Source organism: Corythoichthys intestinalis, chromosome 17 (assembly GCF_030265065.1).
Source record: "Corythoichthys intestinalis isolate RoL2023-P3 chromosome 17, ASM3026506v1, whole genome shotgun sequence".
Lineage (NCBI taxonomy): Eukaryota > Metazoa > Chordata > Actinopteri > Syngnathiformes > Syngnathidae > Corythoichthys > Corythoichthys intestinalis.
In genome coordinates, this window is record NC_080411.1 from 46,855,137 (window position 1) to 46,871,381 (window position 16,245).

At 40.0% G+C, this 16,245-nt stretch overlaps 1 protein-coding gene across 2 annotated transcripts in view; it reads right to left on the bottom strand.

Annotated features, from left to right (window-relative positions):
- Window positions 1-16,245, bottom strand: part of LOC130906042 (uncharacterized) — an 81,199-nt gene that overhangs the window by 19,734 nt on the left and 45,220 nt on the right. For both annotated transcript variants that reach the window (XM_057819925.1, XM_057819926.1), the window contains exon 3: window positions 13,107-13,352. In XM_057819925.1, coding sequence (XP_057675908.1) covers window positions 13,107-13,352 — 246 coding nt within the window. The remainder of the gene's footprint in view (window positions 1-13,106; window positions 13,353-16,245) is intronic.

Consider the following 16,245-nt stretch of genomic DNA (forward strand, 5'->3'; position numbering starts at 1 on the left):
CCGCCACAGCATTTCAATGGGATTTAGGTCAGGACTTTGACTGGGCCAGTCCAGAACACGAATCTTCTTTTTCAGCCATTCCTTGGTTGTATTGCTGGAATGCTTTGGATCATTATCATGTTGCATGATCCACCTTCTGCCAAGCTTTAACTTCAAAACAGATGGCGTCAGGTTATGTTCTAGTATTTGACAATATTCCTCAGAATTCATGATTCCCTGGACTATGTGGAGTTGTCCAGGTCCTGAGGATGAAAAGCAAGCCCAGATCTTGACATTCCCACCTCCATGCTTCACTGTTGGGAGAAGGTTCTTTTGGTGGTATGCAGTGTTGACTTTTCGCCAGACATGGCGGTTTTGGTTGTGACCAAACAGTTCAATTTTGCACCTACATCAGTTGATGAAAACTCTTTTTAATTTAGTCTCGACAACACAACTGTTAAAAAAACAAAAAAAAAACTACTGAATTGATTGATTAGGAAATCAGGTTGAAATAATAGAAAATTCCAAAATGTTGAGGGGGTTCACAAACTTTTGAGCAGCACTGTATAACTACACACATATAGCAATAACTGCACATATATTGTACTAGCAATGACTGTCTTTGAGAGTAAGGGCCCAAGTACACCGCATGCGTGATCGATGCGTTTCCGGTCCGACTCCGGTAAAAAAATAGCGCCGGAGCCAATCCGTTCCCATTATATCCTATTGTTCAACGTATACCGGCCGCGTCAATGCTCCGGATTGACTGCGGACCAACTCCGGCGTGCCGCATGCCCGCCGGATGGTATAGGCTATTTTCTATTTTTGCCGGACACGCATCCGACAAAATGGGCGGAGCTGGGCCTGGACGTTACAGCCCAGGTGCCTAATCACGGTTTAAACACGAGCGAAGATGGATGATGAGCGCTTCATCATGGAGGTGGAAACCCACAAAATCATTTATGATGCAGCAGATCCTTTCTACAAGGACAATATAAAAAAGGAAGCTGGAAGGTGTCCTATTATGTGTATTTTTCTGTCCTGATCTCATCATGATGCAGTCATGTCTGTCTCTTAATTCCAGATTAACTAAAATATCAATATGCAAAGAAAATATGTGCTCTCTCTCTGCTTCTCTGATGAGTATAGACTCCGTGTGTTTTTCGTTGTTTTAAATGGCACATTATCGCGCGCGATCACGCGAGAGCTCACGGGGGGGGCGACGAGGTTGGCGGACCGCAGCCGTGCAGCAGCCGGTATGATTTGCCTGTTTTTGACGGACTGCGTGGCACGCAGGCAACACTGAACCGGACCGGAACCGCAACGATCACGCATGCAGTGTACTTGGGCCTTAAGAGTAACTAACTGTGTGCTCAATGTGCACACATTCTTTTGGACTGACTGTTACTTCTTATTAGGTTATTCTCGCCACTCTGGCGTAGTTTAGCTCATTGTTATGGTAACCAAGATATTTGATGCTGCTAAAGAGGTACAACGAGTGAACCAATCATATTTGGACACGAGACTCATCTCCTTCAGAGGTTGAGCAAAACATGTTAAAATTACTATGTTTGGGCAGGCAGTGTGTCTCCTGAGAGCAGGGGTCGGCCCCCTCTGTTCTCACGTGACACATGCCAATAAAGAGCGGACATTTCCGGGTCACGCCAGGGTCGGTCGTAGGATTTTACGCGTCAATCGCTCGGCCGTGGTTCCTTGATTGCTCAGACCAGGAACGTGTGGCCCTCCGTTCATTGTCGACAGGTAGGAGCTTGATTCATTATCATGGAACTCGTTGTGCTTTAACTTTGGCGTGGGGGTATTTTAGCTTCGACAACTGATTTATCTAGCGTCATTGTGCTTGTGTTTTTTAACTGCATCGTGTTTTTTTTTTTGACGGACAATCTGAACCTAGCGTTGTAGTTATTCTGAGTTATGCTTGTTTTTGCTTGCTTTTGTGGGATTGTAATCATTAAAAATTTCTAATCAATAAACATTGTCTATTAAGCAAAAGTGTGCCTGTTGCTGACTCACTGCGAACCTTGACTTTTTTGTAAAACAAGTAGATATCATATATATGTAGAACTAGATGCAAAATGACAGACGATGGCGGTGTTAGAACATGTACTATTGAACCGAGATGCAAAATGACAGACTTTCTGGCGTTAGTAAACAGCCGCCATCTTAAAGCAGTACTAAAGCAGTGACTTCTCTAGAAAGCTCTGTTGTAGCGAACCTAATTAACTTTTTATCTAAAATACTCCTAAATCGGCAGAATCTTGTCTTGAATCTATCTTTAAATGATGAAATAGTTTTCAAGCTTTGACTAAAGTAGACAGAAGGGAAATTATGGAATAATGGGAGCAATTTTAACAACTATAACAGTTGATTCACAACATTTAATTAATTGAATGTAGTTTAAAGCTGCTGATACAGAATGGGGACTGAAGTATTTTATTTACTGTTATTTTTGTATATTTGTTAACTGGTATATGCTAACCTGATACTGAAATAGTAGTTTGGTTTAGCCTGAGAGGATTTTTGAACAATTTTGGAACTAATGTACAAAACATTTATATATATAAAAAGAAAAAAAAAAAAAAAAAAAAAAAAAAAAAAAAAGGAGTGGGGTGCATCAATAATCGTTTTATAATCGAATCGGAGCCTCTGAATAGTAATCGTAATCGAATCGTTAGGTGCCCAAAGATTCCCAGCTCTAGTCACATGTGGCCCACATCATGTAGCTCTATGCGCCAATCGTAATAGACTTGCCCCGGTGCCGGCGCAGTGGAGTAACAAAGTTGCGTCAGTGGCTGTCAAAATGCGTAAATGGCGCAAAAGCACGGCCCAGATGCATCCCTGCACTGTCCCCTTGACTTGTGCCGCCATATTGTCAGTCAGCTCATCGTGTTTACATGTTACCGCTATGTACATTCCTCCTATGACTGCGTGTTTTTCTGCTTGTCTAAGGAATCCCCGCCTAGTAAACGAACCCCAAAACCTTCCTGACAATCGTTTACATTGATTAATCAAAATGGTGAAGACGTGTGACGGTTGGTTGCAGTAACATCACTACAGACTATATAGTAGTCATTTTATATCTGGTAAGATGCATTTAGTATATATTTAGAGGGTTTTGGGCTGACAAATAACCACAATTAAGATCATTGCGAGGCTAATCGCTGACAACATAGTTTGTTTCAAATTCAAAATGTTTATTTCTTCCCTTTCTTCCACCATCATTATTTTTTGAATAATATTTAGCTGGGACCAAGTGAAAGAAGCGGTCATTTTAGTAGTTACTGTGTGCCCATTGTTAAAAGGGCAAATCTCTCAAGCAGCACGGTTTGTTTATCTCAGTCCATGATGCGTTTGCGTCGAAAGCCGTCAGACAGCGGCGAAAACATCAATAGTCATGATGCCAACACGATCGCAGACATCATCAGACGAATAATAGATATAATATACAGTGCCTTGCAAAAGTATTCGGCCCCCTTGAATCTTGCAACCTTTCGCCACATTTCAGGCTTCAAACATAAAGATATGAAATTAAATTTTTTTGTCAAGAATCAACAACAAGTGGGACACAATCGTTAAGTGGAACAACATTTATTGGATAATTTAAACTTTTTTAACAAATAAAAAACTGAAAAGTGGGGTGTGCAATATTATTTGGCCTCGTTTACTTTCAGTGCAGCAAACTCACTCCAGAAGTTCAGTGAGGATCTCTGAATGATCCAATGTTTTCCTAAATGACCGATGATGATAAATAGAATCCACCTGTATGTAATCAAGTCTCCGTATAAATGCACCTGCTCTGTGATAGTCTCAGGGTTCTGTTTAAAATGCAGAGAGCATTATGAAAACCAAGGAACACACCAGGCAGGTCTGAAATACTGTTGTAGAGAAGTTTAAAGCCGGATTTGGATACAAAAAGATTTCCCAAGCTTTAAACATCTCAAGGAGCACTGTGCAAGTCATCATATTGAAATGGAAGGAGCATCAGACCACTGCAAATCTACCAAGACCCAGCCGTCCTTCCAAACTTTCTTCTCAAACAAGGAGAAAACTGATCAGAGATGCAGCCAAGAGGCCCATGATCACTCTGGATGAACTGCAGAGATCTACAGCTGAGGTGGGAGAGTCTGTCCATAGGACAACAATCAGTCGTACACCGCACAAATCTGGCCTTTATGGAAGAGTGGCAAGAAGAAAGCCATTTCTCAAAGATATCCATAAAAAGTCTCGTTTAAAGTTTGCCACAAGCCACCTGGGAGACACACCAAACATGTGGAAGAAGGTGCTCTGGTCAGATGAAACCAAAATTGAACTTTTTGGCCACAATGCAAAACGATATGTTTGGCGTAAAAGCAACACAGCTCATCACCCTGAACACACCATCCCCACTGTCAAACATGGTGGTGGCAGCACCTGACTGAGACTGGGACGGAGATTTATCTTCCAACAGGACAATGATCCAAAACATAAAGCCAAATCTACAATGGAATGGTTAAAAAATAAACATATCCAGGTGTTAGAATGGCCAAGTCAAAGTCCAGACCTGAATCCAATCGAGAATCTGTGGAAGGAGCTGAAGACTGCTGTTCACGAACACTCTCCATCCAACCTCACTGAGCTCGAGCTGTTTTGCAAGGAAGAATGGGCAAGAATGTCAGTCTCTCGATGTGCAAAACTGATAGAAACATACCCCAAGCGACTTGCAGCTGTAATTGGAGCAAAAGGTGGTGCTACAAAGTATTAACGCAAGGGGGCCGAATAATATTGCACGCCCCACTTTTCAGTTTTTTATTTGTTAAAAAAGTTTAAATTATCCAATAAATTTTGTTCCACTTCATGATTGTATCCCACTTGTTGCTGATTCTTGACAAAAAAATTAAAATTTTATATCTTTATGTTTGAAGCCTGAAATGTGGCGAAAGGTTGCAAGGTTCAAGGGGGCTGAATACTTTTGCAAGGCACTGTATATATTATAAAACGGGATCGCCCACACGGAAACGATTTTTATTGTACCGTGAATATGTATTATTTTACTCTGCTTAAACTAATAAATCTTGTACTGCGAATTTGTATTATTTTACTCTGCTCGAACTAATGTCATACCTGTGTGACTGTCATTGGGATATGGTCGTGAAAACCTGTAGACTAATACACGTAAATCCATTACTGTAATGCGTCCATGAAAACATTTGACGTTTTCACCTCAATAAAGCATTATAAATAAGCGCTCCCATCAAGGGGGGCATTTCAGGCGGGGCGGCTATTTTTTGGCACAACACCGGCCCATCGTCCAACCGCTGATCAGGTTTCATTTTACAATCGTGACAATGGCGACACTCAGCTGCCCAAATGTCGGTTTGTACTCGGGCCGGTGCCGATTTTGGCTACACGACTCCTCATCGTGACATAAACTGGAGTATGACTTGAAATTTTGTGGTCTCAGGACGAGCTCTGACGCACGAGACGGAACCGGATGGGAGGAAACATCAATTTGGGCATCAAATATGGATCTGGCGACTAGATCGACCGTATTTTTCCTCAGTGTAACAGCTGTCAAGTTTCCCTGCAAATATTTTTTGAAAAAATTTACATAATGTGCAACTTATATTTTTGCGTGCATTGTACAATTGTAGGGAATATATTCATATAAATAATTTGTTTACAAATTAAGCTTATAAATTTAACCATTTTATTTAATTACAGTGAACGCACATCCAAAATGAGGATGTGAGGAAAATGAGGCCAATGCTGCAAGCAACGGTGTAGCATTTAGCTCGACCTCGTCAAAGTTGCTGAAATCAAGCTCTAAATAAGTTTCCTAAATTACATCGACTTACCTGTTTGTTCATTAACAGGCCAAAGTGTTCTACGGTCTGTTTGTATTTTAAAAGTAAAACTACAGTAAACATCAGTGAAACAAGAGGTCGTGTCTCCAATTGCGAAGAAGCCGGCATACTCAATGTACGTTTTTCACCATCCACCTGCACTGATGGCAAGTACAGTACCTTTTTTTGTTTTACTTAATTTTGTGAATATGACGTTTAACACATACCGTATTGGCCCGAATATAAGATGGCCCTGATTATAAGACGACCCCCTCTTTTTCAAGACTTAAGTTTGAAAAAAGACTTTTTGAACACCAAATTAATTTTTATACAGAAAATAACAGTACATCCGAAACAAATGATTATAACAATATATTTGAGAGAAAAAGCATGTTATTTTGCCTCTTTCAAATCTTAATATCTGAACATTTAAATATGTAAACTAAAGTGCAATCACATTCGTAAATGAATGGCTTCTGGTTTTTGAAATGTAAATAAACCAATTTATTGTGATAAAACACCAAAATTGCAATAACTGCATTACCATCAAAGTGAAGTCTAACTGTAACTGTAGTCTTGAAACAAATCTGAATAAGGAAAAACATTGCAATAAAAAATTGCAAACTGGTTAAACTTGAGAGAAGCTGAGGTCTGTCATGACAGAACATCGCTTCAATGATATCTGTCGCCATCTAGCGTCGTGAATGGGGAGAGTGGCTGAAATCTGTCATGACGAGGGGTGTAACGGTAGACAAAAATCTCGGTTCGGTACGTACCTCGGTTTTGAGGTCACGGTTCGGTATGTACCTCGGTTTTGAGGTCACGGTTCGGTTCATTTTCGGTACAGTAAAAAAAAAAAAAAAAGCTAAATATAAATGTGCTAGTTGTTTATTACACACTTTTGTGCTTTCAACAATAGGAACATTAGCCTATACAAAGCTAGAATTCTGCTCAAAAAGTAGCGGGTATTTAAAGATAATCCAACAACAATTTGCCTTTCAGACCCCGCGTATTGGTCAGCTTTCTCTCTGAAAGAAAGAAGAAAAAAGAAGTCCTGTGCCAAAGAGAAAAGAAATCCCAATGACAAAGATTTTAACATGTATTTTACAAATGAAATGCCTCAATGAGACATTTTTTTTTCTCTTATGAACAGTTTTCAAAAGCTTTATTGGTGGATTTTCTCAAGTTAAAGCGCCACACAGAAATTAATAAATGTAATTGTGTAAGCAGGATGTGTGCATTATTCTTATTATTTAATTACAGGTGTTTTAGCTCATTTCAATTTATTTTATTTAAATGGGCTAATATTTATTTTATTATGTGTTTATATTTTACAAATGTGATGGAGTATTCATTTACAGTATATTGTATATTTTATGCTGTATAACTTTAGTTCCTATGTGAATATTAGTTCCTACATGTTTTGTTGTGGTAGGAGCGTTTTGTATTGAACACGGGGCCGTGTTGGTTATTATTATAGCAGAGAAGACAGCCGTAAATCAACAAAGACAAGTCAACTGTGCCCGATCTACCACTCAAGAGATCTGATGGACTCAAAAAGTAGGTTACGATTGCCTATTAGTTTGAAAATCGACCGGATGCACCGTATTATTACACGAGTGACTTCCGGCCCGATCCTAGCTAGTAGTATTGACGCAGGAGGGCCACGTCTCGCGTCAAATAATAAACTCTGCCGTTCTTTTCGCTTGCGTCACATATAGCCGCTTCTGGGACGCATCTAACACGTGGCCGCACTGCGACTGGTGTGCATTGACTGATTGACTTTAACGCCAGCGTTTTACTGCGTTCTCGCGGCAGCCACATTGTCGCGCCGTTGACGTTTCTGGACTGTCCTACCGTGTTGGTCCTCATTATAGTAGTTAAGACGGAGTAAATATTATCAACACAAAGAAACTGTAACCCGATCGACTCACAGCCTCGAAAAGTAAGGGTTATATTATGTCAGAAACTCGTTCGGTACGCGTCCGTTCCGTTCCGAACCGACTACCACATACCGAAACGGTTCAATACTATTACATGTACCGTTACACCCTTAATCATGGCAGAACATCGCTTTCATGATATCTGGCGCCATCTAGCGTCGTGAATAGGTATAATGTCTAGATCGTGAATGTAAGACGACCTCATCTTTTTCAGTCTTATTTCAATGCAAAAAACACTGTCTTATATTCGGGCCAATACGGTAGTTTTGGATGTTTGAGATTTAGGGGGTATTTAAGGGTACTTAGAGTTAATACCGATTTACGCCAGTGTAGGAGCAGAACTCGTTCGTAACTCGAGGACTACCTGTATTTCACTATTTAATTATTTAACTATTTATTTATTTCATGAACATGTGTGCAGCACTTGATGAATTCATCTGTCAAACTCACCCATTAAAGTCAGTGAGCGGTACTAACACCTGATTGGTTACAAAGCACTTCAAGCAGTGACGGCTAGATTTTAGACCAAGCATGTCCAAAGTCTGGCCCGGGGGCCAAATGCAGCCCTTGGTCAAATTTCATCCGGCCCCCAGCCTCTCATAAAATCAATAACGTCTGGCCCGCACACAGACTTAATAAATTGGTCAGCAGTACTGGCATACCAGCATATGAAGTAGCTTACACACTAAATGCTGCTTCTCATTTACCCACTAAAAGGCAGCAGCACTCTAAGCAGCATTACCCCCTGTGACCCTTTACTCCCAATTTTCTAAAATGGCGACAATCAACAAAAAAAAGAAAGTTGACTGTGACGGCCGACGCTTCAAGGATAGGTGGAAATTGGACTATTTATTCTCTAAAATAAGCAACAACTGTGTCTGCCTCATTTGCAAAGAGACAGTCGCTGTTTTTAAAGAGTTCACTGTGAGGCGATATTACCAAACAAGACACCCTGACATGTATGACAAGATTACAGGGAAGATACATCGCGAGAAATGGAAGCAACTTGAAGCTAGTTTAATTTTTATTGCAGCAGTATTTCGCAAGAGCCCGAGAGTCAAAAGAATGCCACAAAGGCTAGTTGCGGGATTGCTGAAGTTATTCATAAAAAAAAAAATAAAATAAAATAAAGCAGATGTGACACACGGAATGGCTTGCTAAAATTTGCTTAAATATATTGTTCTACGTAATGGACGTCAGCCAAGGTCGGCCCCCCACATTTTTACCACACCAAATCTGGCCCCCCTTTGCAAAAAGTTTGGACACCCCTGTTTTAGACAAACGACCCATGCAGTAAACATGTTCTGACACACAAGGTGGCGCGTCCTTTACTTGGGTCAAACAAGGTGAATACGAGTGACAACAAGTTTTGCTCATAAATTCATGAAGTGCAGCAACCAAGTGCCGAAATGGCGCCAACAACTTCAATAAACTCCTCTGCTTTGCACAATACATGCTCTTGGTCTGAAAGTCCCGCTTCCATGTCATCAGCAAGGTCTAAAATACAGTATCTCTAACCAAGTTAAAGAGCATACGACAGGAGAAAAAAAAGTCTTAAATAGCATTATTATGTGAATTACAATCATATTTTGAGACGATTCGACTATATACAACAATTTAGCAAAGCGCAGATGACGAGAAATTAGTCTTTTAATCTGCCGGTTAGCCACGTCTACCATTATAGGGCTGTAGCGTCTCCAACAGGTGGATGACGTCAGCGGGAGACTGAGCTCATCGGTTTTACTACTCAGCCCATTGAGCGGGAATTATTCAGAATGAGGAAAACGCGATGAAGAGAGCCACAAAATGTCATTGTTTCAGTCTCTCTACTCCAATATTTTTACAGGATATTCTTTTTATCCAAGTATTTTTTCCCCAATAGCTACATAAACGGCTTGAGAAGGACCAGTCAGCCCGTCGAGGGGGAATTATTCATAACGAGGAAAACGTGACGGAGAGAGCTGCAAAATGTCATTGTTTCTGTCTCTTTAATTCAATATTTTTACAGGATATTCTTTTTATCCAAGTATTTTCCCCAATTGCTAAATAAATGGCATGGTCATGACAAATAACAGTCTTGTGCTAAATTGAATATGAAATAATAAAAATGCACTTATTCAGGATGACATGGCAAAATTACTCCATAATGGTCAAATCTGTCGACTTCACCTTTACCGTCGCACCTCCCGAACGATATATTATGACACCTAAATCGGACATATGCCATTTCCCTTACCCGGCTTCGGAGAATGTAAACAAACCAAGAGGCGTGACAGCTAGCCGACATGCTAAGCCAAACCGAGTGATGTTTCAAAGTCTTTGAAGCGGAAAATCACACATAACTTGCCCGGATGTTTTGACATGACGACTGGGTTGTCGATTGTCTTCGCCGGAGAGCAATTTACAGCTCGTTCCCCGGAGGAGGGCGGCTGCAGTTGTTGTGCAACTAACGAGCAGCTAATGTGCATGAAGAGAGCTTTTTACATGCCTATCCATGATCAAACGTAAGTAGTCCTTAATTTAAAGAAAGTTTGTAGTGTTTACCTTGTAATCGCTGTATTTGCAGCTATTTTTAACTCAATGTTGCAATTTCTGATCGGTCGGAAAATTTGACAGAACACCGGGCACATGAGCACAATAAGCCGAATATAGTGCTCTCCCGGCAGGTGGATGTGCGGCAAGCCGCCGGTGTTGTGCCAAAAAATAGCCGCCCGCATGCATGTCAGCCACAAAATGCAAGCCACCTACATATTAAAATGATCCCAGTATTTGACATAATACAAAAACACGATGTTTACTCACTTCCTCGTAAGTCCAATGGTCCCACAGTAGTAGGGCTTGTTTTGGCCAATATCCACGGTGAATGGGAACCTTTTGAAACTCCAAAAAGGCGCACACGCCTCTCCCTCATACAGCAAGATTTTTCTGCAGCCGTTTGGCTGGCGTGATGTGAAAAATAAACATATTAATCCGCAAAATCAGCTGAATCCTTAGTCATCATACACAACAGTACGGCTGTATAGTGAAGAGGACGCCTTCATCCGTATACGTCACAGCACCCTCCTCCTCAATCCAAGACCGAAGCCGGAATTCACTCATTTTCATGGCGCGGGATTAAAAAAACTAAATAAATATAGCGATCACTTCCAAACACATCCAAGTGGTCCATATCATTCAGGAGCATTAAATACCGCGTGTATTATGAAATAAACATGCTTTTTCGTGTTACATGCACTTTAAAGCCGCCATGTTTTGAAAGACTTCAGACAGCAATCGATCAGACTTTAACCCTTGAGAGTCGAAGGACGCGCCGGCGCGTCCTCAGCGCACGTCGTCTTTGAAGCACCCTCGCGTTTTAATTACGTCACCCACATGCCGTTGGTTGGTCTCGTTTTAAAGTGCGGAAGTTGCGTTTTACTCTCGTTGTTATTTGAAGTCAATCGACCAACTAAAACGTGAGATATTGTCATTTAAGTTTTATAGTTTTATTGTCCTCTCAAAAAAACATTAAAACGCTGCATGGATCATTTGTTTATGTCTATATTTCCATCATTTCTTGTCCTTTTTCAAAACGGAAGCTCCATGAAAAAAACACAAATCAAACGAACCCTTTCGAAGTCACAGTGGAAGCACAAAATGCGTTTTTTTTTTAATAAATATAACTGCCGTGCGAGGTTCCACCGAACGAGAGGCAGGAGTGTTCTGAAGCAGCGAGGGGGCGAGCGACGGCCGTTTGAATCAAGCAAGCGAGCGAGCGACTTTGTGTGATTTTGAGGATGAACGGAAAACTAAATTTAGCGCAAGCAATTGTGCTTTTTGATCAACTTGAGGAAGAGGGTGGTCCAAATTCGTCATCATCGTCTTCTTCGGAAGAGTCCTCGAGTGAAGATTAGTGACGGATTTGAACACGTGGGTGACGCCATCGACGAGCAGAGGTAAGCCAACTCACTTTTTTTTTTTTTTTTTTTTAAATGCTGTAAAAGTTTCTTTTGATATTGCAAGACAAAGTTAATTTTGATGCAATATAAGTGCGTGTTTGTGTATGTAATAATAAAATGTGCATATCAGATCGAAGTATAATTTGTGGTCTTTCTATATGAAGATTAGGGATGTAGCACATATTCAGCTACGGTATTCTTTCTATTGTCATACATATAGATTTCCATTATTATTTATTGCTGTATATATTTTTATTTTATACTTTATTATTTTCATAAATACTGACTTTTGTTTCATGTACATTTATAGTGACAATGAAAGTAAAGTGAAATGAAAATGGAAGGGTGGAAAGAGGACCGACACCCCATGGAAGTGTGGGCTGTGATGTAGCCCTGTGTCTAATTCCAGGACGAAACTGCTTTTCGGAGTGGCATGCCTGAAAAAAATTTAACTTGTTTATTGTAAATATTTTTGAAAATACTTTTTTCCCCAATGTTATATATATATATATTTTTTTTTTCCCCACAATGTCTTCTCAATTTGTGTATATAAATGTGTGTTCAAGAAGCTTGATTGTGTGTACATAGTTTTCATCAGGTGATGGGCCGCAATACCTAAACTCATAAAGAGATGGCCTCTAAACACTTTTTGTGTTAGATGGTATATTTTTTCACTGTTCTTCACTGTTTGGTCTGCTGTATATAACCTGTTTTGACTAGAGCATGTATAAATGCAAAAAACGCCTATGGCTATACCTGTTGTTTATGTTGAATTGTCAAATAAAAGACTATTTATTCTAAAATTTTTTGGTTGAATGTTCATCCTAACATGTTGAATAAATATTACAAAGTTTCAAAACGGTTCGTTACGCATGTTTGGTTGTCAATTGGACAGCAATATTAAAAATTTTGACAAAACGATTTTGGAATTTTTGGTCTTTTTGGGCCCAAAATTATGATTTATAATTGGTCAGTGAAGGAAACAACAGTTTGGACATGAAGTTCAAGGTGTCACAAAAAAAGGGACCAAACCAGGCCATCGTAAACAATTCTGTCTTTGAAATATAAAGGCAACTTCAAAGGCATGCAAAATCAGACAAAATAGGCCCAGACCTTAAAGGGTTAAATAGCATTCCTGATTCTGACTTTGATGGGTGAGTTCGACAGATAAAATCCATTAATGAAGTTCTGCAACATGTCCATTATATAATTTAACAATTAAATAATGAAATATGTTTTTACTTTAAATGAGCTAGTTTTTTTAAATTAATTAATGACATTTTTAATGACACTTATTTATTTCCCATTTTCAAGAATTAATGACACATTTAAGTATTTAAATATGTAATTATATATTTCATCGTGTCCCATTTGGTCCTTTATGTGTGACGTGCTGTCGTCGCTACCTGAAGGTGAAGCGATGAAGTCTGTCGAGGGGGTTCTGCTGCTTAGAGGCTTCGCCCCTCTGCTGACCACACTCGCACCTTCATCAATGTATGGCATTACTTGCTCCGCCTTTATGATGGGAAGTTGCTCTTCTCTCTTTTGCTGTTTAGGAGGCGCAGGTTCCTCCTGTTTGATTTGTGGAAACTCTACTTCTTCTTTAATGCCAGCAGACTCCTGCTGCTCAGAATCAAGATATTTTCTGACACCTGCATGACACAAGAAGACAAATTATATATTTTACGGACTGGCTATGGAGCCAGCATGCCACACAGAACACAGGCATGACGGCAGTAGCGACTCCAGTAAGAGTAGAGGAGGGGGGCTCAACATGTACAACAGTCAAATGGTCAACCTACACCATTCAGTGGATCGCAAGTTTGTTATAGTTAGATGCAGGCCCGCTCGGAAGTTCTACTGCTTGCATAGCTCTTAGCCACTTGGACAATGCTGTTCACAAGGGCTGGGCCGATCCACTTTTGTCTCAATCCGATCCATATCCCGATACCTGCGTGGCGGTTTCAAGGTTTACTGTGGTATGAAAACGTCAAGGTTTAAAAACCACTAAAACTTTCCATCATACCGTATTAGCTATTTTTTAATGTCTCAAAAATGGAGCGAGAAATCCATGGCTTGGGGTGGCAGCGCTCACCCTTCCCCCTCCGGTTGTTGCTATGTACTGTGTCTGTCGGTGACACTACACCTGAGCTTCCCCCCCCCATCATAAAGGAAAAAGTCGCGAGTATGTGAGTACTTTGGGTACCGAAAAACAGACGGCCGCAGCTTAGAGGAGGAAGGACATCAGGACTTCCAACAGGATTTCACGTTTACATGACCATCATCCGTCACTTTACCCAAATTTAAGGTAAGTAAACGCTGTCATGAACGTTTCCCACCAGCTACGAGAGTTCACTCCAGCGTGTTTAGTGTGTCTAATGATGGTAATACAAAAACTATAATGTAAGCTTGTTAACAAGGCAGATATCGTGGCTAGTTAGCATGCCAAGACGGCTAATTAGTTTCCTCTTTACCATTAGCCTACTTTTGTAAAGTCTTCCGCCATTGTTAACATCTGTTCAAAATAAGATTTTCATAATACAGCCTGTTGTGTTCTTTTCTCTCCTGGCAACTAGTTCTGTGTTGAGAGAGGTTGCGTGTGTGCGTGTGTGTGTGTGTGTGGGGGGGTGTATAATGTGTAAAAAAATGATACGAGTCATAAACACGTGCTGTCTCTTAATCTCGCTATTTGATATTCAACTAATTAATATTAATAGTAGTATTGGTATGTGTTTAACATAAAATCATTTTGATCATATATTGATTAAGTTCAGTTCTATAGACAAGTTTCCGAGGTACTTCCGCTTTAATTACGCATTTCTGCTCACGACTTCCGTTTTATAATTTCTCCCTCCAAAACATCAGTGGAGCTGGAGTAACATTAACCATCAAAATCCCTTAAAAAGACAATTTGGAAATACCGCATCCATCTGCCATCAACACGACATGGGAGGACAACATGTTCAAGAAGGCAGATGTGGAGCCAAGGTCGTGCCACCATATAGTTAAAATCTTGCGCATGAAACGATTTGTTGCCTTTGATATTGTTATTACAATCATGATTGTAATTATGATGATCTTTAATATTATTTACTACAACTACTGTACTGCTCTGGCTGCAACACCTGCTATTTATCTGCCGCTAGCCTGTTGCTCATCAGTACATGTAGGATGGCACAATTATGTCGTTTTTTTGTTCATTTGTTTACAGGTGGAAAATGCTGTTAGACAAGGGAAGACAAGTTGATGTGCCTCACAACAACACTTGCTGTACATTGAGGGACATATATCAAGACTACGTGCGTTCTTGCCTGGCACGGCCAGACTGTTCTCCCTGCGTTTTTCAAACACTGAGAGAATAGTCTGGGACCCAGCCCATTAACGGCCTCTCGAACAAGTACAAAATCAATCGACAAATAAGATTCGTTTATTTGCGTGACGTGTTCTTAACGAGCAACGTCACTCTTCCGCGTCGGAAGGCGTCTCCACAACAACACAGATGGCGAACAGGAGAGCTGAGAATATGTTCCAATCCACAGTAAAATCAGTTTTAAATGACCAAAAACACATCAACACAAGTCATTGACAACAGTCTGTCTCACGTTAGCCATGTTGAATAAACTCCGCTCTCCTCGTATGTTTACTTCCGCACGCAAGTCCCTCGTCCCGCCCGTCGCTGATTGGTCCACTCCGCTGTCTGTTTGCTGTGGCTTGCTCCGCCCTGGAAATTTTATCCGCTTAATGGTGGCCAGACTCAATAGCTGGAACAGCGGTGAGTCTGGAGTACCAGGCTACGTGCGTTTTACTCTGGGGCGGCCGAGAGGCTGGGGCTGGGACAGACAGTGGTTTCGATTTAAGGCGTATGGCGAGGTAGATCCACACTGGCGCTTTAAAGCTGGACTCTGTTCAAAACATTCCAGGTCCAACCGCACGTATATGTATATATTATATATATATATATATATATATATATATATATATATATGTGTATATATATATATATATATATATATATATATATATATATTAGGGCTGTCAAACGATTAAAATTTTTAATCGAGTTAATTACAGCTTAAAAATTAATTAATCGTAATTAATCACAATTAATCGCAATTCAAACCATCTATAAAATATGCCATATTTTTCTGTAAATTATTGTTGGAATGGAAAGATAAGACAAGATGGATGTATACATTCAACATACGGTACATAAGGACTGTATTTGTTTATTATAACAATAAATCAACAAGATGGCATTAACATTATTAACATTCTGTTAAAGTGATCCATGGATAGAAAGACTTGTAGTTCTTAAAAGATGAATATTAGTACAAGTTATAGAAATGTTATATTATATTATAAAATTTGTAAAATTTTCAATCAAAAAATATACTAGTAGCCCTATTCTCTCCTCAATGTGTGTGAGTACTAGTGTTGTATCGGTCGCGAACGATTCGTTCTTTTTGAACGAATTGTTTGGGTGAACGAGACCGAACTAATCACCATCTGCACTGATTCGTTCTATGAAGTTGGTGGCGCTTGTTC